General features: G+C 35.8%; 1 protein-coding gene across 1 annotated transcript in view; it reads left to right on the top strand.

The window, feature by feature from the left end:
* The first annotated feature begins 3,471 nt into the window (after positions 1-3,471).
* The window catches only part of LOC106882071 (cytochrome P450 3A14), a 42,403-nt gene continuing 22,947 nt past the window's right edge, over positions 3,472-22,927 (top strand). The window contains exons 1-7 of the mRNA XM_014932636.3: positions 3,472-3,620; positions 7,909-8,005; positions 9,471-9,523; positions 15,173-15,269; positions 15,910-16,026; positions 18,106-18,194; positions 20,966-21,114. Of these exons, the coding sequence (XP_014788122.1) occupies positions 3,550-3,620; positions 7,909-8,005; positions 9,471-9,523; positions 15,173-15,269; positions 15,910-16,026; positions 18,106-18,194; positions 20,966-21,114 (673 nt within the window). The 5' untranslated portion in view covers positions 3,472-3,549. The remainder of the gene's footprint in view (positions 3,621-7,908; positions 8,006-9,470; positions 9,524-15,172; positions 15,270-15,909; positions 16,027-18,105; positions 18,195-20,965; positions 21,115-22,927) is intronic.

Here is a 22,927-nt window from a genome sequence, read left to right as displayed (position 1 = left end):
CATATAATTAAAATTAAAATTAGGATAAAAAATTCAAAATTAATGGTTACAGGGTGGAAATTTAAAAGATTAAAAATTGGTAAATTTGATAATTGTTGTAGGGGATTGATAAAGGAAGAAATCAGATAGGTGAAAATTAAGGGTCAAATTTTCTAGATTAAAGATAAAGCTTAACCATAGATATGTAAAGGGTAAAGACTCTTTTCGGTCATTGAATGGCCATGGAATTGACCTAGAAAGTTACCATCCGAGGCACACATTCAGGCAAGGTTCTTTATGGAAGACAAGCAGTTAGCCATACATACCAGCCACCCTTCTCCACACCACTGATGTTATCCAAAGGAAAGGCAAAGGCCGATACAGCTTGGCACCACTGATGATGTCGCAACTCATTTCTACAGAATGAACTGGAACAACGTAAAATAAAGTACCTTGCTCAAGAACACAACACACAACCCTATACGGGAATCAAACTCGCTACCTCGTGATTGTGAGCCCGACGTACTAACCACTGAGCCATGTAAGTTTGTATAAAATTATACCTTTGTAAAGTTAAAAATATATTAAAATCATATAAGAGTTCAGAAATATATCAAATATGAACGTAACTATGCGAATTTCGATAGTGATGAACAGTAATAATGTATGGGCGCATAAAAAAAAAAACTGAATGTAGTTATAAAATAATACTGTTGTATCATAACGTGTAATAAAATACGTAAGGATTAAGTGTATATACGTATATGGCTAAATCAGTGCATAGAATATATGTCCTCACATGCTCGCCCGCACCTGATCTCTTCCCAGGTGTACATACACGCGCAAGTGCAGTTAGTTCTATTTGGGTTAATAAGCTTCACACAAAGAGTATAATTAATAAAAATAAAGATAGAGACCGAATGATTAAAGGGACAAAACTGAAAAGTATGAAAATAAAAGGGTGTAACATAACTGGTTGTGTCCTTTGCTGCCCTTGTCCGGAAGAGGACCAAGATTTTGATAATACTTGGTACGCACAGCTACCAAAAGTGAAACTTCACATTTGAATGTGTACTACAGTCCTGAGAACTCTGGGAAGTAGTACACAGTCACACAACTTTGCATATACACACATACATGAGCATGAATGTATGCATACATACATACATACATACATACATACAGACAGACAGACACACACACACACACACACACACACACACACACACACACACACACACACGTTAGTGGTCAACGTGATATATAAAAATGTACTTTAATCCCCTGAGATTGCAGATACTGTTTCTGAATCTCTTTGATTCTTTAAATGTGCTAGCTTCCTGGTAATTAATCGATATTAATTAATATATGATTCTTTGCCATTTTTTTAATAATATATTAACCCTTACCGAGTTCTCATACTGGATATATGCGACGCAGTAAATATTCTCTGCAGACATATTCCTGAAATTAGCGCGCCAAAACGAAGACTTTTGAATTGTACCATTAAGCTGTAATTAGCAGAACCATATACACGCGCACCTATGGCGGTGGGCAGCTTTGTATGGGGTTCTGATAATTATGGTTCCATTACAAATCAGGCTGATGAGAAATAGACAGTCGGTAAGATTGTTAAAATTCGAAACCGGTCCCTGTTTAATAATGTTCCTTTTCGGGTTTTTTAAATGTCTTGCCCGCTTACGTTTTGGTATCACGCTATATTTCATGTTGAGAACAATTTAGGTCTTTTTAGACAAAAGATGTGATCTATTTCTAGCACATTAAATGTCCACGTTAGTGGTCAACGTCATATATAAAAATGTACTTTAATCCCCTGAGATTGCAGATACTGTTTCTGAATCTCTTTGATTCTTTAAATGTGCTAGCTTCCTGGTAATTAATCGATATTAATTAATATATGATTTTTTGCCATTTTTTGAATAATATATATATATATATATATATATATATATATATATATATATATATATATATATATATATATATATATATATATATATACACGTGGTTTGATCAATAAGTAGCCGGACTGTTGCCATAGTAACGAAACTAAAGCACGCAGAGTAAAGCTGCATAGCACAGATTGACCTTGAGCTCTGCTCTACATGCGCACTAAGTTTTAACGGTCTAGCTCACTTCCGTTGTTTACAACCGTGCTTGAAAGGAAGGTGTGTAGCGTGTGATCGTCGAATTGACCATGACAGAGAAAGTCGAGCAGAGAATCTGCATCAAATTTTGCCTAAAGCTTGGCAATACCTGCTTGGAGGCCTACGCAAAGTTTTCAAAAAGTTTTCATCGTTCCCAACACAATCAAGGAGATTTTGTGCAACTGAAACCCGAGTGTCTTTTTGGTCAGCTGAAAGCCGTTTTTGGCACAAACATCGCATACACGCGTCTCATACCCAAACCTTCAGTTACTAAACTGCACATCCTCTGATAACTCACGGATAGTGATTCGACGATTTCCCCTCAAAGCTACATACACATCGGTGATGTTTTTCTCAGCTTTGCTGATTGCGGCTCTCCAAGAACGTTCGTCAATATCGACATTTTTTCAGCCATCTTAGAAACGTCTGAACCACTCGTACACTTATGTGCTCCTCATACACTCCTCTCCATACATTTCCTGCAACTTTGCGTAGGCCTCAGAATAGGTATCACCATGACAACTTTGTCATAGTCAATGCAACGCTCACACGCTACACACCTTTCTTCCATGAACAGTGGTAAACAGCAGAAGTGAGCTAGAACGTTAAAACTTAGTGCACATGCACAACAAAGTATAAGATCATTCAATGCCCAGCGGCCTCACTCTGCGTGTCTTAGTTTCGTTACTATGGCAACAGTCCGTATACTTATTGATCAGAAGAATGAAATTAGAAATACAATTGTATTAGGAAACGTGGAATAGAGACTTGGAACCATGTAGACTTATGATCTATGATGTAAAAGACAAGTGCCGTATGGCGTGAGAGAAGAGCAGCTAAAAAAAACTTTATCTCTATGCGTGTTGAATGATCATTGTTTAACTAAAACATCGACAATTCTCCTTGATACGAAATGATGTAAGGCGGTTGAGATGAATTAAGTCTATTTTAAAGTTAACGTGGTTAATACAGGACTAGTTTCATGTTTAATGTACAAACTGAATAACTTCTCCTTCAGGATCGATAAAATAACTGCCAGTTGAACACTGGGATCGATTTAATCAACTTACCCACTTCCCTGAAATTGCTGGCCTTGTGACAAAATTTGAAAGCATTATTTATATTGTATAATTGTTTTCATGAAACTGTGGCCTCTATATGAAGCAACAGACTTCTCTTATCCAAGACCCCTTCTACTATAAATTCAAATCTAATTATACAATCTATAATTATTACTCTTGGTTGATCTAGTTATCTTGTACATAATATTAGTTATCAAACGAACAGGTTTTACAGAAGTCAAATATCTTGTTTATCATTTTAAAACGACGATTTATTATGCTCACTTTCGTTCTTGACTTTTATAGTACATTATCAGAAGCAGAAGTTGCTATCAAGATTCATGGAGCTTCAGTATAATATCGAGCTGCTAATTTATGCCATTGTCAGCTGCTTGTTTCTCTCTTTATACATGTAAGTAGTTTTATATAGTTTTAAATATTACGTCGTCTAATATTGTTATATAACTGTGTAATCATCAGATTAATGAAGACCATTGGTTATACTGATTATAAAGTAATATTATAAACACTCTCTTAAACATTACCTAGTCATTAATTAAACTTATAAGTGCAATTTTAACACCTTGCGGCTTTTCACAATTTCGAAAAATGATTCAGATCTCTCCAAAGTTATTGATTAGTACAAAATTTCAAACATGAAAATTATCAAGAGAAATGTTTCAAATAAATGAGCTTCAAATGGATACTTATCTAAAATAGACAATAAACCTCTGGTCTGGTGTATGAAAGCAATTTAAATGTTTTAATGAAGAGCGGCGAGCTGGCAGAATCGTTAGCACACCGGGCGAAATGCTTGGCGGTATTTCGACTGCCATTACGTTCTGAGTTCAAATTCTGCGGAGGTCGACTGTGTCTTTCATCTTTTCGGGGTCGATTAAATAAGTACCAGTTATGCACTGGGGTCGATGTAATTGACTTAATCCCTTTCCCTGTCTTTGTTTGTCCCCTGTATGTTTATTCCTGTGGGTAATATAGAAATAAATATAAATGTTTCAATGAAGAATCGACTTGTCAATGTAAAAGATAAAGTTAAAATAAGCTGAAGAAATAGTATACAGAATGAAATACTAACATTGGCTTTCATTGCTATTTCTCAGTACTCCAAAATGTATTTCCATTTCTGATAATAATAATGATGATAATGATTAGGTGCTACTGCAAAGAGCGGTTACAGATTATCATTAAGTTCACTCACAATTTATTACAAGCTAACATTGTTTTTAATAGTTGATGTAATAGGTTTAACTTAAACAGATGTTTTGTCAGAACATTGTGCACATATCGGTTACTGTTATGGGTGACCAGATCTACACAGGTTGCTACCAAAGCCCTTAAATAGATGATTGCAAATTTACAGGATTCACAGAAAGTTCGTAATCTGGGGCTATATAGCCTGAAGGAGAATAGAGAAAATATGAACACTGGTGTTTTCTTGTCATGTTAATGCGTTCCTGGTTTTTATATTTGTTTATGTCATCAATTGTACGACTCTGACTATATATTTGATACAATTTGTGTATCTAATTTCAAACAAGTGCGGTTTCTCCGCTAGTTTTATACCATGTATATATTATCTCGTTTTTTGTATATACAGAACTGCCTTATCCAATGTACCCTCTCCAAATATGAGATGATTAAATGCGTTAATAGAGAAACGTGACTGTTATTTATAATATATCTAGAAATTACAGCATAGTTTGTCGAAGAGAAGTTATGACTTATGTAAGGAAAGTTGGATATGTGGTTAGAGGAAGGTCTAGCAATATTTCAGTTATACACACATGTGCGCACACATACATACACATGTATACATATGTACGCACGCATACATATATTTACATATCATACATACAAATGTGTGTGTCTGTGTATGTATGTATGTATGTATGTATATATGTGTATGTATAGGCTGGGCGAAAAGACATGAAGAGGTTTGAATATTTAATAACGCCTTTATTCTTTGTTTCAAATTTAAGAGACCCCTAACATCATAAACAGTATATAGAGGAGATATAAGTATGATTAGTGTGAAACAAAATCTGTAAAGAAAAATACACAAAAAGTAATTTTTAAGAATGATTAAAATTTCAGACATGATCATGACATTTGGCCCACTCTGTATGTATGTATGTATGTATGTATGTATGTATGTATGTATGTATGTATGTTTGTATGTATGTATGTATGTATGTATGTATGTGTCTCTTCCATTTTAAAATTATAAATCTTCCAATGAGGAGGGAGCCGGTTTCCAACAAAGATACAAAGCTCCATCTTTGGGATGTAGTTAACTCAGACAAATTCACATTTAGAACTTGAGAAAAGTCTTGCATAATTTTACTGTTCCACTCACAGATTACATTTGTAATGTACAAATTAGCCGGTCGATTTCTCTCTTTGAAAATCCCAGATTATCCAGTTTCTCCTTTAAGCATTTACTAACAAAACCTAGTGCTCCAATTATTATTGGTATGAATATGAATTCATAGCCTGGATATAGAAGCTGGAGATTTCGAAGCAGTTGTCCATAGATATCCTCTTTTCCTTTGATTTTCAAAGAGATATTTATATCTGCAGGGCAGCTGACCTTTATGACAGTACATACCTTTGCCCCTCTGTCCCAAACAACAATATCTGGCCTGTTATGTTCACATTTGACAGAAGTTTTGAGGAGAATATTCCACCAGTATTCCTTGAGTTGGTGTTAATGAATGTATTCCATAGCAGAAGGATTTTCTAAGTTTGTTTGAAGACAGTCTTTTTTGTGGATGTCATTGTAAATTGTTTTAGCGACAACATCATGCCGCATAGGGATGTTGTTGACATTTACTGTGATGACATTTTAGGACAGCTGCTAATCACATGCGAGATGTCTTCCACAGAAACATGACATAGTCTACACATGCGGTTGCACTTTGGGATTGCAAGAGTGTCACCGTCTCTCTTGTTCACCGGGTACTTTGTGGCAATCTCCTGTTCCTGGATTGCAAACGCATAGCCTTCAAAGTGTGATGTGATGTGATGTAGTGATCTTGTGTCCAAGAGAGGCTGCGCTTCATATCAATTCTGCTGTCTTCTTCAAGCTTTCCGGCAACATATCCATGCATGGTCTTCTTTTTTTGTATGCTGAGTGCTTTCCATCCAGGTCTTCTCTGAGGTAAGAGAGTTTAGCTGTTTATGGGCTGTATAGGAGATCATCAGGAAGAGAATGCTTCTTGAGGAGCTCACTGACAACTCGTACGTGTTGTTCTCTTCACTTTTCAGCACTGCATTTATATATTTATTTTTGCTATTGTTTGTTCAGCAGGTGATGCCTGAGTGACACCATACGGCATTCGAAGGCCGTCTGCACTGATCTCAGGCCTCTACCACCTTCATTTCTTCTTAGGTAGAACTTGGCAACATCACTGTTTCTGTGGAAGTTCCCAGTTTTTGTCAGGATTTTGCGGGTTTTGATATCTATAGAGTGGATTTCCTCTACAGACCAATCAAGTATCTCAAATGTTGGGATTAGCACTGGTACTGCAAATGCATTGTGGGATATTGTTTTGTTGTAAGAGAAGAGTTCCAACTGCCATATTTTCCTAAGTCTGGTGTAATATTCTCGGGTCAGTATGTATGTATGTATGTATGTATGTATTTCCTCTTCTGCTTTTATCGATAATGAATCTAACAAAGATACAAATCTCCACTGTCGGAATGTAAGTAAAAGCATGTCACACTTTAAACTTCCGAAAAATCTTCCATATTTTTACAATTCCACTTAAGAATAATATACACTAACGTTAGCAGCATTATACTTTCTTTCTAATTCAACAAAACGCACTTGTTTTGTATTTATAGTATTTCCTGTAACCGGATATTTCATGGAGTATAGTTTTTAGAGCCATGCTCGAGTCCCACTCTGGACACTTAAGTGCTATATTTTGTCCGGATTGTTTGGATCTCCTGAGTGTATGACATCAACTGGAATAGCCAGCAGAGTCAAAGTGTGTAGACAACCACAAAATCTTTGTTTCTTTTCCAGCAATATATCCTGCGCTACAGGATTTTTAAATTTTAATTCCAGACCTAATAAATATTTGCCTGAAGTGTACACACGCACACGCACACGCACACACGCACGCACGCACACACACACACACACACACACACACACACACACACACACACACACACACACACACACACGACTAATGTAGTTTTATATATGTATGTGTGCATATATGCAGGCATGTACATGCATATATATATATATGAATATATATGTGTGTGTGTGTGTGTGTACATATATATATATATATATATATATATATATATATATATATATATATATATATATATATATATATATATATATACATATATATATCTACATATATTCGTATGTATGTACGTATGAGTGTGCATGTATATATGTTATACACACATGAAAACATCAGTAACTTTTGCCTTATAAATGCCAATAACAATTCTAATATACACTTCACTTTTGTGAGAGCCATGATGACACGATGAAAACAGATAAATATCAGTTTTGATGACGATATATCAAACTGGATAATCAAGATTTTATACTTCATTTCGGACCAGTCTGACTATCATTTGCATAGTTATATTTTAATATTCAATTCCTTCTTTCTCTATTATTAAAAGACGTTTTTCTTTATCGTTTCAAGTTTCGGGAAATACAAGCATTCATATCTTAAGAAGTTTGGTATTCCTGGTCCTGAAGCTTACGCAATTGTGGGCCACCTTTTCCCTCTTGCATATAAAGTAAGTACCATTTCTTTTCTTTTGTGTTTCCATCAATACTGCAATTGATTATCATAAATTCAGCATGTTTCAACTATTTTTAAACTCATAAATTTTCATGCAGAAGATACCACACTTTACACTTCTTTAGACTTTCACACGCAAACCCTTATTCATATGCAACAAAGTAATCCAGACTAGATACGCACATCCTTCATGAACAGAGATTCAGGTGTAAACTAGAATTGGTTATAACTAACTGAATTGCTACAGTATAAAGAGCAATTGAAACGCATAACAAGTACACAGTCATGTAGAACAAAGACTCGGCTATGGTTTTAATGTAGAAAAACTATTGGGTTGTCCAGAAAGTTCGTGCCGATTTATAGTCGTTTACCTTTCGACTTATTTGCCATGGAACCACTTCAATTCTGGGAAGAGGGTATTTTCAAGTTAAAGGAAAGATGGAGACGCATTGTGCAACAAAATGGTTCATATTTGGTTGATTAAAAATGTAATGGCAAATATTTATTGACCTTTTCTTTCCTTTAAAAATCGGCAAGAACTTTCCGGACAACCCAATACATCTATCAAAACTGCCGCGAATTCTTGAAATCTCTCTCTATCTCTAATATTCGAGACTCTTATAACACGGACAAAATTGTATTCTAAAAACCAGGTTTCCTTTTCATGACAAGCATAAATTTCAGGCTTCATAAGTTATTAATTCTATACAAATCCAAGTGTGACCACTGTGGCACATATATCTCCTATAGTGCTACTCTTATACATAGAAGCATCTAAAACTGCCCCCCCCCCCGCAAAAAAAAGTATCCAGCTGATTAGCAAAGATTTACTACCAAAACTGACTTTCACACTTAATAGCTTTTTTTTTACGACAAAATCATAAGCTCATCTGGACTGACGCATAAACTTTACACACTATCCACCTGAGATCGCTTGTTACAACCATCTTTTCTCCAGTTATACAACTACTGCAATTCCAACAGGAAATCCTATTTTTAACGGCTTTTCTTTAAGACATCAACCCACAAAAGTTCAAAAGTTAAAACTTAAGAATATTGATTGGTTTCATAAGTCACGAAAAGCCCACAAAGACCATAATCTTCTAATTAACAAATAAAGAAAAACTCCAGCAGAATGAAGAGAAGATTAAATAGACCTTCGCGTACTGAGCTAAAATCCTCTTTTATGTTTGTGCTTTTATACATCTTCTCCCCCTGAGGAATTGCTTCACCAGTTCTCTCAGCGCCGCTTCTCAACAGACTCAGTAGATATTAATAAATATATTGAAGGAGCAGCGAAATTTTCTATTTCAAGTGGCTTGTAAAAAGATAATACAAACAGTCTATTTGGCATCACATAATCATAATACACGGGTTTAAAATTAACGATAACAATAATTTGTTTCCGATATTACAAAAGTTTTCTTTTCAAACGGCTGTTAATTATATTGTATTTGCAGGGAATGGTGAAATTTGACTGTGAAATGAGGAAGAAATATGGCAAAGTTGTTGGGTTTGTTAAACACTTTTTAACTAATGAAATCTCCTTTAAAAGAACAAATGGAACGGGATTCTTGCTTTTTCATATAAATACATCTAAAGTCTATCAAAACTAATTATCACAGAAGTCGAAATATCTAATTGAATATCACAAAACTAACTTTAGCTACCCTTGTAGCTGTTGAAATCGCTGTTTAGCCCAAGATCATCCCTAATCGAGCATTTACGATTAGAGACATTCCAGTTTTGACCTTCTGTTTTTTTAAAAATAATTTTATTGAGGTCGGTTGTTACCTGAAGAAGGACTGGTAGCTATTTCCTGTAAGTCCTTCTAAGAGAAACTGCAAAAACTGCATAAAAGCCCCTTGGATGGACTATAATATAAATGAAAGGGCGTTGGCTTGTCAAACAACGTTACACCGATTCTACCTATGAATTACATTTAATTTCGACATCAGGAGTGTTTATAAACGAATCAAGTGGGGAAAGGGAAGGAAAAGGAAAAAGATACAGTAAAACCATTGTATGTGTATACTAATGCCAGTATAGGCGCACGGACATAATCGTACCGACAATTACACGTATCTATCTATCTATCTATCTGTGTGTGTGTGTGTGTGTACTTACATACATACATAAAAACACACAGGCAAACATGTATATATATATATATATATATATATATATATATATATATATATATATATATATATATATATATATATATATATATATATATATATATATATATATATATATATATATATATATATATATATATATATATATATATATATATATATATATATATATATATATATATATATATATATATATATACTGATGTATATATAGACAACTGTGGAGGCGCAATGGCCCTGTGGTTAGGGCAGCGTACTCGCGGTCATAAGATCGCAGTTTCGATTCCCAGACCAGGCGTTGTGAGTGTTTATTGAGCGAAAACACCTGAAGCTCCACGAGGCTCCGGCAGGGGATGGTGGCGAACCCTGCTGTACTCTTCCACCACAACTTTCTCTCACTCTTACTTCCTGTTGTGCCTGTAATTCAAAGGGTCAGCCTTGTCACTGTGTCACGCTGAATATCCCCGAGAACTACGTTAAGGGTACACGTGTCTGTGGAGTGCTCAGCCACTTGCACGTTAATTTCACGAGCAAGCTGTTCCGTTGATCGGATCAACTGGAACCCACGACGTCGTAAGCGACGGAGTGTCAACAATAGACACCTACACACACATACATATACACTACGACCCCGTGCATATTGTATTAAACTCATATACACAATGTTTACTTTTACTAGTTAAAGAAAGAAGAAAGAAAGAACAAAAAGAATCAGGTAACTGGTGGTAAGGTAAGAGGTGGGGAAGAGAGAATAGAAAAATGTTTTAATTTCGACAACAGCAGCGTTTATAAGCGAATCAAGCGGGGAAAGGGAAAGAAAAGAAAAAAAAGATACAGTAAAAAAAAAAACCCACTGTATGTGTATACTAATGCCAATATATGCACCCATATAGATAGACGTGCATACGCCTAGTATGTAGATAAATATATATGTATATGTTTATATATATATACGTGTATAAATGTGTGTATTACGTATATATATATATATATATATATATATATATATATATATACTTATGTCGGTACGTTTATGTCCGTGCGCCTATACTGGCATTAGTATACACATACAATGGTTTTACTGTATCTTTTTCCTTTTCCTTCCCTTTCCCCACTTGATTCGTTTATAAACACTCCTGATGTCGAAATTAAAACATTTTTCTATTCTCCCCCCACTTGTCACCACTTACCTGATTCTTTTTTTGTGCTTTTTTTCCTCCTTTCATCTTTCTTCAATTAGTAACAGTAAACATTGTGTATATGAGAAGAGTTTAATACAATATGCACGGGGTCGTAATGTGTATATATGTGTGTGTAGGTATCTATGTATACATCAGTATATATAGGCATGTTTGCCTGTGTATGTTTTTATGTATGTATATATATGTACAGGGTGGGGAAACAAAACTTGAAAAATAATAGATAATTTACCAAATTGTTTATATTACAACAACCAGTAGCCTGACATAAATATAATTTCAGTACAAGTTTATAGTGGTGTAAAGAAACAATTTATTCAATATGTCTGCCTTCATTGTCCACCGCAGCCTTTACAAACCGGCTGACGGCATTACAACATGATGAAGCACTCAGACATGTTGTTCTACTCTTCCCCTAGGATTTGCTTAAAATGATCAAGACTTGGATGCGCAGTTCTGTTGGCAGAGTGCTCCAATCTGCCCCATACAGCATAGTCCAGGGAGTTCAAGTCTGGGCTGGCAGAAAGCTAGAATTTGGCAGGCCAAAAGTCGGCGAAGTTGTCTTCGCCGTATGCGCAGGAGAACCATTTTGGGTCCACAGATAACTGCCGTTGGGGTAGTCAGAATTCAACCGAGGCAAAATCTTATACCGCAGGACCTTATAATAAAAGTCAGCCTCCACCTTTTCCCCAGACTTGAAAAGATGGAGAGGCATCTTTTTGGCGTCAGACGTCACGACTCCCAGAAACATAACTTGATCTGGGGGCTTGGTCCTAAAGACGCCCTTTATTTCAGAAGGTGACTTAGCAATGTATCGATCATTGCGACGTTTTAAAACATCATCAACGGTAAAGATATTTTCATCTGAAAAGATTTTGATGGTTTGTTCATTGTGCTTCAGGTATCGCAACACTTTTTTGGCCCTTTCATGCCTTTTGGCTTTCATATAGGTGTCTCAGGGTCCTCACGTATGACCCCAGATGTAAATCAGTGTGTACAGCATTTCTGACGGTCTTTGGATCAACTTTCATATCCATGGACAGTTTTCTCATGGATATTGTTGGGTCTTTCGAAATTTTGGCTTTGAGAGATTTAAGAAATACATTATCCCGTTTTTTATTTGTTTCCACACCATTGCTTTCTCTTGGTGCCTCCAATATCCAGCATTCGGTTCTTAACGTTGTAGACAGTGCTCACAGAGATCCCAACAGCCTGAGCAATATGTCTAATTGCAACCCCAGCACGAAGCAAATCTGCAATGCGTTGGTTTCTTAAGTGGACATATTAAATCGTATGACTGGAACTTCTGCTTAATTTAACTCTATATACTTACCCTGAAATAGAAAACAATATTTTAGTATTTCCGCTCAGGAATATATGAAAAATATTGCTTCCAAAATATTCCAAGTTTTGCTTCCCCACCCTGTATCTATCTATCTATCTATCTATCTATCTATCTATCTATCTATCTATCTATCTATCTATCTATCTATCTATCTGTGTGTGTGTGCGTACGTGTGTGTGTATGTGTATATACATACATACATAATACATACATACATACACACACACACACACACACACACATATATATATATATATATATATACATATATATATATATATATATATATATATATATATATGTGTGTGTGTGTGTGTGTGTGTGTGTGTGTGTGTATCTCTTTCTTTCTGTCTCTCAGTTTATATACATATATATATATATATACATATATATATATATATATATATATATATATATATATATATATATATATATATATATATATATATATATATATATATATATATATATATATACATATATATATGTAATTTTTTGGACCAATGAGTATATGTCAATTAGTGTATTGAGTAAAACACATTCACAGTTTGGTCTACCTGGTGTCATCCAGAGTTGCGATATACTTCTTCTGGATCGACATCAGGAATTCTGCAGTGTTAGTTGAGATGATAATTAATGACGGAAACCGTCCCACGAATTCTACATTTTGATACCTAATCACCAACCTCAGTGACATACTGGCGACACGCTTGTGAGTGTGTGTGTGTGTGTGTGTGTGTGTATCCCGATACGCCTATATATGTTTATGTCCAATGAGCGTAGACTCCTACTCCTTAATTTGAATGTAATCATTCTTTGACAGATTTTACTCTCTTTATTTTACGTTCGTATGATTTTAGTTAACGGTGTACGTATATGGGTGTGTACGCGTGTGTGTGTGTGCGTGTGTGTGTGTGCGTGTGTGTGTATGTGTATGTGTGTGTGTGTGTGCATGTGTGTGTGTATGCCCGCCTGAGTGGGTTTTCATGTCCGGGAGTGACCATCTCCCCTTTAACCTAAATATAACCTTTCTTTGACAGGTTCTACTCTCTATATTTTGATTGTTATGTTATATATTCCCGGAAAACAGTGGCTAGCCCCATTAGACCGTTATAACCAAAATACAGCGGTCATGCACAACATGCCTGGTAGACCTAGAATATATCTAGAGGGACACCCCCTTTTTGTGCGTGTACCTGATGTGGTACAAACTGCACAGATTGATGTTACATAATCAGATGCACAATATCCTACCCTTAATGGACAGTTGCAAGATGGGTCGAAACGATCGTCGTACTGAATAAAGACTAATGCTGAATCTATCTTCTTCCGTTTCCATATATATATATATATATATATATATATATATATATATATATATATAAATTCAATAATAGGACGAATTCTTTTACAAGAATTTATCAAGTAGCTAGCGTGAAAAAAACCTCATAAGGGAAAAAATCCATCATTTATTCCCGAAATATATATTTATATTTATATAAGGGCATTACTATATAATAACGCCTCACGCCATGAGGGACTCTAAGGTTAGACTACTATAAAAAGCACATTTTTACCGAATGCGAGGAAATGCAACTCTCAAAGCCAACCCCTTAAAAACGAACTAAATTATAGATCATGATTTCGTAGTTATTGTAGTATTATACAACTTCTACTCGTCAGTATAATATGGTCAAGAAAAATAGAAATAAACAGTGAATCAAAATACCAAACGAACACCATGTGTCCAGCATAGCATATAGACGACTGTTCATCGCTATTTCCCTATGGAAGTGGCGGGAATTTCCAATTGCATCTCGGTAAATATGCCTCTTACTCAGAATAAATTCAGCACTGAATATATTCTGGTAATATATTTAAATTCAATAATAGGACGAATTCTTTTACAAGAATTTATCAAGTAGCTAGCGTGAAAAAAACCTCATAAGGGAAAAAATCCATCATTTATTCCCGAAATATATATTTATATTTATATAAGGGCATTACTATACAATAATGCCTCACGCCATGAGGGACTCTAAGGTCAGACTACTATAAAAAAGCACATTTTTACCGAATGCGAGGAAATGCAACTCTCAAAGCCAACCCCTTAAAAACGAACTAAATTATAGATCATGATTTCGTAGTTATTGTAGTATTATACAACTTCTACTCGTCAGCATAATATGGTCCAGAAAAATAGAAATAAACAGTGAATCAACATACCAAACGAACAATATATATATATGGAAACGGAAGATATATATAGAATCTTAATAGTAATACTTAAAAGTAATCATTACTTCGCAAAAAGAATATGTGTTTGTGTGTGTGTGTGTGTGTGTGTGTGTGTATGTGTGTGCGTGTGCGTGCGTATGTGCGTGAATGCATGCGTTGTTATACTATATACAATAGATAATGAGTTCCTTGGCATATTATCTTAGTAATTTTTATCGTGTTTGGATCTATCAATATAGATTCTATGTGGGTTTTCAACCAACAATCTTGGTCAGTGACCCAGACATTATCAAACAAATATGTGTCAGTGAATTTTCCAGTTTTATCAACAGATTTGTGAGTATAAGAATTTTGTTTCAGTTTTGCAATAGTTTAAATTCCTCAACCATGTCATTATACTATTTCCATTAAACTCTCATCCTTTTATATTTGTCACCACAGTCCTACCATTACTGGTATAACATGTATAATTTTAACTCCCACCTCAAGTATAATTACTAGATTTTGTGGGACTTTTAGTATATCATGAAGGGTACCGACTGAATAAATCCCAACAGGTTTCGGTTCTTTTGCAATTAGTGATGGATTGTGAAGAATATCAACTAATTTGACTGGACTACCAGGGTCGAATACACTTTTGGAACCCATTTCTTCGTTAATCGGTGTGATAGAACAGAAAATTTTGTACCTTATTAACCTGCGTCCAAGATGATTGTACTTCGGACTTGCTACCTCTTTTTATGTCTTTGCAGGTACCTAATGTAGACTACTGAGTGTACTATTTCTACACACCACAGATAGACACACTATATTGCTTTTTGCTGAATTAAAATAAAATAAGTTGCCATGCATACTGGGAAGTAAGAAGACAAATATTTCATTAAGTTTTATATTATTCAACCTTTGTATAAATGCAGTATGATTTAGTTCTATAGCATGATTTAGTTCTATAGCATGATTTATTTCTTTGCGATAGAACTTCCTCCCACCCGACGAATTCAGTGAAAACTTTTTAAATTCTCTAAAAGACGATCGATGGAAATATGTAAGAAGTGTTCTCAGTCCGGCTTTCAGCTCGAAACGCATGAAACAGGTAAACGCGGTTCTTTAGTTCCTCTTGTTTAGTTTGATTTAACCATCACATCTAAGGCAAGGTTGTTACAAAATTTGCTGAAATTATTTAAATAATAATTATCCAGTCATTTTAATGCTTTCGTTAACCATGTACTCTTTTTTGTCTGCAAAACATATAATACAAGAGCATTAATGAAAGCAACTGTGGGCTTTATAATATACGAAAAGAGAAACACCTATGATTTATTTCCACGTGTTAATAGGCTAAATAGGCTATTTAATAGGCTATTTGAACTATATTTGAAATAGGTTAATAGGCTATTTGAAATATAAGGAAACGTTTGAAAATATAAAATATGGGATTTTAGATATCCAGATTGAGGTGGTTTATTTTGAAGCAAGTATGCACTACACATTCCCTAAATACGGTGTCTCCAAGACTCCATATATTTTCAATATTAAAAGATCTTGGTGTCATAAAATGTCAGTCGGTGAATGAATTTCCGAAGAAATAATGAGTGCGTTTCGTGTTAAATAAAACGAAGGAAAAATCATTCAGTTTTTAATATATTTTACTAGAGTTTTATTCGTCATGTAACAGTTAACTGTGGAATTATACTTTTGCTACCATGGATAATATAAAAAAATATGGCATATATATACAATGATTATAATTTAACTATCATCAAATCTTTTGGTTCTTATGCAAAATTATGAAATAAATACAAATTTTCGGAATATACCGAGACACAAGATATTCTACTGAAAATGGCGGTTTTTCAGAAGAAAAATATTTATTACCTTAAAATAAAATTTAATTAAAATAGACACTGGCGTACATATTCATTCTCAATACGTTCCGGCGGATTTTAACGTAAATATGCTATTCGCCATTGTCTTTTGTCTACAGAGAACAACTCATTTCTCATTAGTACTCCGCTTTCTATCAATTCTCTGCCATTTACTCCCTCTCTTCGTCCTCTCCTCTTCCTCCTCTTTCTCTTCCTCCTCCTCCTCCTCATCTTTCCTAACCCCTCTTAATTCTCCTTCAAACCTTCCTCCTCCTCCACCTCCATCTACCCTTTTGTCTATTAGTAATTCTCCCTAACAGTGTGTGGAATGTTCTTTTACTCATTGTGTGCCACCAAGCCTAGCATGTGCACTCATCCAGCATATCTTATGTTAACTCTTTCCGTATCTCTCTTTCATCCTTTCTCTCTCTCCTTCCTTCTTTCAACCTGGTGTAAAGCATGGCTGGAGAATCAACAAATTAACCAACCAACCAACCAACCAATGTTTATATCAGTTATTATCATACTCTTTTACTCTTTACTCTCTTTTACTCTTTACTCTCTTTTACTCTTTACTCTCTTTTACTCTTTACTCTCTTTTACTTGTTTCAGTCATTTGACTGCGGCCATGCTGGAGCACCGCCTTTAGTCGAGCAAATCGACCCCAGGACTTATACTTTGGAAGCCTAGTACTTATTCTATCGGTCTCTTTTGCCGAACCGCTAGGTTACGGGGACGTAAACACACCAGCATTGGTTGTCAAGCGATGTTGAGGGGGGGGGGACAACCACAGACACAAACATACGCGCGCGCGCACACACACACACATACACACACACACACACACACACACACACACATGCGTATATATATATATATATATACATATATATATATATATATATATATATATATATATATATATACATATATACGACGGGCTTCTTTCAGTTTCCGTCTACCAAAATCCACTCACAAGGCTTTGGTCGGCCCGAGGATATAGTAAAAGACACTTGCCCAAGGTGCCACGCAGTGGGAATGAACCCGGGACCATGTGGTTGGTAAGCAAGCTACTTACCATACAGCCACTCCTGCGCCTATATGTACAGGCATATTAGAATCTAAAGACTATAATGACTTTATTTCTTCTGAATACCTCTGTTTCTTATATTTATCCCACATTAATTTATTTTCTGACGTGAATATTTTCATTCATATCATGACTTTTACGAAATTTCTAATTTGGGGAACAGCCATATGAAAGAAATTATTTTGATTTTAAAGTAATATTTGTTTATTCTTAACAGATGTCCATTCTCATAGATAACGTTGTTAATCACTTAGATGACAACTTTGCGTCTATTGCGAAATCTGATAAAGAATCAGATATGAAAACGTAAGTGTGAGTGTGTTGTTTTCTTTGATTACAAAAATGTAATATTATTAGATAACTAAATACTGGTGACATTAACATAAACAGAGATAGTTTCGCACAGTCTTTTAACTTTATACAATCGTGGCACTCCGTCGGTTACGACGACGAGGGTTCCAGTTGATCCGATCAACGGAACAGCCTGCTTGTGAAATTAACGTGCAAGTGGCTGAGCACTCCACAGACACGTGTACCCTTGACGTAGTTCTCGGGGAGATTCAGCGTGACACAATATGTGACAATGCTGGCCCTTTGAAATACAGGTACAACAGAAACAGGAAGAAAGAGGGATGAAAAAGTTGTGGTGAAAGAGTACAGTAGGGTTCTCCACCACCCACTGCCAGAGCCTTGTGGAGCTTTAGGTGTTAACGCTTAATAGACACTCACAATGCCCGGAATCGAAACGGCGATCCTACGACCGCGAGTCCGCTGACCTAACCACTGGGCCATTGCGCCCCCACTTTATACAATATACCATAGTAAAAGACCCTTAAATAATGTTGTTAGAACGGAAAAGAAATGGGATAATGTAGTACAATATTAATATAAATAAAAATGCTGAGAATAATGAACCACTCTCCCCAACCTTTTTACTTTGGTTTCCAGTTTGGGAAACGGTCCAACAACGAGTTGACAGAGCAGTACATAGTTTTCGTAGCAACTTTTCTTCGATCGCGTCTATTGTCAAATATATGGAATGATGGTGGTGGTGGTGGGGACTTTCAGAGGGAATTCCGACAGTGGGTATAAAAGAAAGTATACAGGGGCCAGATCTGTCAGAGGCCAGATCTGTCAGAGGCCAGATCTGTCAGAGGCCAGATCTGTCAGAGGCCAGATCAGTCAGAGGCCAGATCTGTCAGAGGCCAGATCTGTCAGAGGCCAGATCTGTCAGAGGCCAGATCTGTCAGAGGTCAGATCTGTCAGAGGCCAGATCAGTCAGAGGCCAGATCTGTCAGAGGCCAGATCTGTCAGAGGCCAGATCTGTCAGAGGCCAGATCTGTCAGAGGCCAGATCTGTCAGAGGCCAGATCTGTCAGAGGCCAGATCTGTCAGAGGCCAGATCTGTCAGAGGCCAGATCTGTCAGAGGCCAAATCCGAAGGATTGGGGGGCTGGTAGGATCAAAATCGTCAGGTGCTTCGCCAGAATGTCAAAGATAAGGAGTGGTGTGCGAGCAGGTGACTCAGGTTTTGCTCACCCATACTTCAAAATTGTACCTTCCCAGTGTCTCTTTTAAACAGCTCAGAACATCCAAGTAAAAGTCCTAACTGATCATCTGGCTACATGGAACAAACTCAAAATGAACGACACATTTCCAATCCGCCTTCAACAGAAGAGATAATCAAGATCATCATTGCACAGGCAATGATCGAACCGATTGCAATGACTCCCCTTTTCGTTCTATAGCGTAAAACTTCCAACATTTGAATAATCAAACAGCACATGGCTCACTGTGACTTGGTTATATTGTTGTTCATCTATCGGCAGGTTTTTGCGGCAGTTGTATACATCTATTTTTCTTTCAAAATCATCTGACATAAAAGTTTACCATTGCCTATGTAATTGGAAAATTCATGGACAGTCAGGCAACAAGTTTTGACATATTATAGTACATACTTTCGCAATGTGATCGTTGTCCATTGTCGTGGAAGTTCGTTCACAATCCGGATTCTTTCTGATGGATGGTCTACTCGATATGAAATGCTAGTAGCACTCATGACATTGTGTGCAGATCAAGCAATCCTCACCAAAGGCCTATTATAACATCCGTAAAAGCGGCCCAGTTTGAAAGAAAATTTGTCACAAAAATGTTCCGCTTTCAAATTCATTGTTGTCCAAATTGTTAAAATCACCAAATGCACTAAACCTACGTCCACTTTATCAAGTGTAGGTAAATAAGTAACGCGGCAAGAGTGGGTATCATTAAACAGAAGGTTATACGTCAACCGTATAGAGCGCTGAGGTCAGATGCACAGAATGCCAGCTGGTTGGCACCTTTTTTTCATTGAGCAATTTTCTTTTGGACAGGCGTCGCTTATCACATTAGTACAAAACCACAAAGTCATGTGGAAGAAGGCATAGTTAATTAAAAGTTGTTTTATCAATTCTTTTAATCGATATCGAATGAAACAGGGAATTAAAATGATAAGTTGTCCGTACTTGTTTATAATCTTTTACGTTCCGACTCTTAAACCTTTCAAGGTCACCATCGCATTTCACCCTTCTAAGGTCTATAAAATAAAGTTCCACTCAAGTATGGGACCTCATTTAATATTTCTATAACATATCCGAGAAGCTAATCGAATTATAATAGAAGAATCTAGAACGATGTAAAACAAATTCAACTCTAGAATAAATGAGATTCAGGGATATCATAACTCTGGGTTATAATAAATGGTTTTTGATAATCTCTTTTCTGTGTAATTTTGCATGTATGAGACCAAGTACTACAAAGACAAGCAGTATGGTACCAATCCAAGTATCCATCAGTAGTACTACCAAATATATAATATTGCCTGTCAGGAATTCAAGCTATTATAAATCTCTTCTTAAAGATCGGTTTTCTTGTTGCAATCTAAAAAGTCAGTAATAAAACACACAAACTTCACCTTTAAGAAACTGTTAGTAAATTTAAGACTTGAATTTCATTGGAAGGAACAACACACCCTTATCATATATTTCCATAGTAAACTTCTTTCCGATTATCATTGAAAAATATATCTCTTTCTAACTATCAGAGTATTTTCTTGGTACACACTGGACGTCATTTTGACAACGGCTTTTGGTGTGGAAGTGAATTCCCAGAAGAATCCCGATCACTTTTTAGTGAAGAGCTTCAGTGAATTTTTTCAAACAAACTTTCAAAGAACCTTCGCATCTATATTGGGTAAGCATTCCTCGTCATAGATCCAATTAATATACATTAAATTCAAACACACAAATCATATACGTTAAGTATGTATGGTCGATAATGAAAAACACATTAGTTTTGTGAATGTTTTGTGGTGGTGGTGGTGGTGGTATTAGTTGGGGGTGGGGTTCTTAAAATTGTAGATGAAGACCAATAAATTACCTTGATGTTATTGGGAGAAACTCATAACGTGAAATTAAGCATCTACGAAAAATAAAGAGAGGCTGGAAATTTCTGGTGCAGCATTGTGAAGCACATTTCTGTTACGACGGTTTGAAAAAGCCTATCCTTATTCTCACAGAGTACACACACACACACGCACACACACATGCATGTATGGATGTGTATAGAGACATCCTGGCGCTTCGACAGAGAAATATCGATGAATTTGGACCAGAGTGAAATTATTACCGAGGTTGGTATTAATAGCTAAGCCACCGAAGACGGCACCGAGGAATGGCAATAATGTAGTGTCACACAATTGGTTACAACGTTCTCAAAATAGTGATAAGAAAATAATCATTACCGTAATTGACGATTCTGCTCTCGAAAGTCAAGGGAGACAACCCAAGTATTTCAATAAAATACAAATAAGTATTCTATACAGGGATGCCACTGATCTGGGTTTTCACCCAGATCTGGGGTTTTTTGAGTAATGATGGGTTTATGGGTTTTCCAAATTTACATTAAAGCTGGGTTTTTAAGTTAGTTTTAGCTGCAAACTTATCTTTTAAAGAGAATTCGGTGTCATACTCTTTGTATGCAATATGTACCAAAGTTGCACCTCTTCTAATACTTTGTAAACTTTCAATATTTTATCCATAATCATCTCACGTAATGATGATTTTATCGATACAAATATTGTATTTGACGTAATTACCGATCTTTTGCGTTCATTATTTGTTTATACTTGTATCATATTGGGCAACTACAAGTTACAACGCGTTGGGGGCCGCTTGTACACTTGTCTGAAACTCTGACACCGCCAGTTGACAGCTTGACTGTGTTGACGGTGTACGCTTCGATTGTTACTTGCGATTTAAAATTTGTTTAACAACATCTTGAGTGTGTGCTTTTGTTTTGTAACCCTTTGTGAAGTAATGGCAGACGATAGTGTGTCCAAAAAGAGGAAGTAGTACACCCAAAATTTCAAGAAGTCGTGGCTGGAGGATGCTGAGCTTAAAGGTTGATTACGGCAAGATGACAAAAATCTTGACACCTGCTAATGTGTTTGTTGCAACGTTGTGTTGAAAAATGCTAACTAACTAATGCTGTTAGCTCATAAAAACACTGCCAAACACAAGAAAGCTTTTGATTGTGTGAAATCTTCTATTAAATTAGATTCATTTATTGTTAAAAAGAACAGATGATACATTAAATGAAAAAGTAGCTAAGGCAGACTTGCTACTTACAGGTTATGTTGCTGAACATCACGTACCTTTCATCCATATAAATCACTTAGCTGAAATTTGTAAAGAGGCCTTTCCTGATAGTGAAATAGCTAAAAGTCTACAAATGAAAAAACCCAAATTAACATGCATCATACAAGACGGAACAATACATTATGAACAAAATGAAATTCTCAAGAAACAAAAGTTTTCATTATTGATAGATGAGAGTATGGACATCTCAGTGACACAAATCTTAGAAATAGTTGTTCGCTTTTTTGATGAACAATCGCTTAATGTCAAGGATGCTCTTCTGGATGCAATTGTAGTAGAAAATGGTTCGTCTCAGGGTTTGTATGATGCTATCAAGTCTACGCTTACAAAAGAAGATGTATGTATGA

The sequence above is a fragment of the Octopus bimaculoides genome, chromosome 9 (genome assembly GCF_046866305.1).
Source record: "Octopus bimaculoides isolate indiv1 chromosome 9, ASM4686630v1, whole genome shotgun sequence".
Taxonomy (NCBI): domain Eukaryota; kingdom Metazoa; phylum Mollusca; class Cephalopoda; order Octopoda; family Octopodidae; genus Octopus; species Octopus bimaculoides.
The sequence above is the reverse complement of the archived record's forward strand: the minus strand, read 5'-3'. Positions and strand labels throughout refer to the sequence as shown.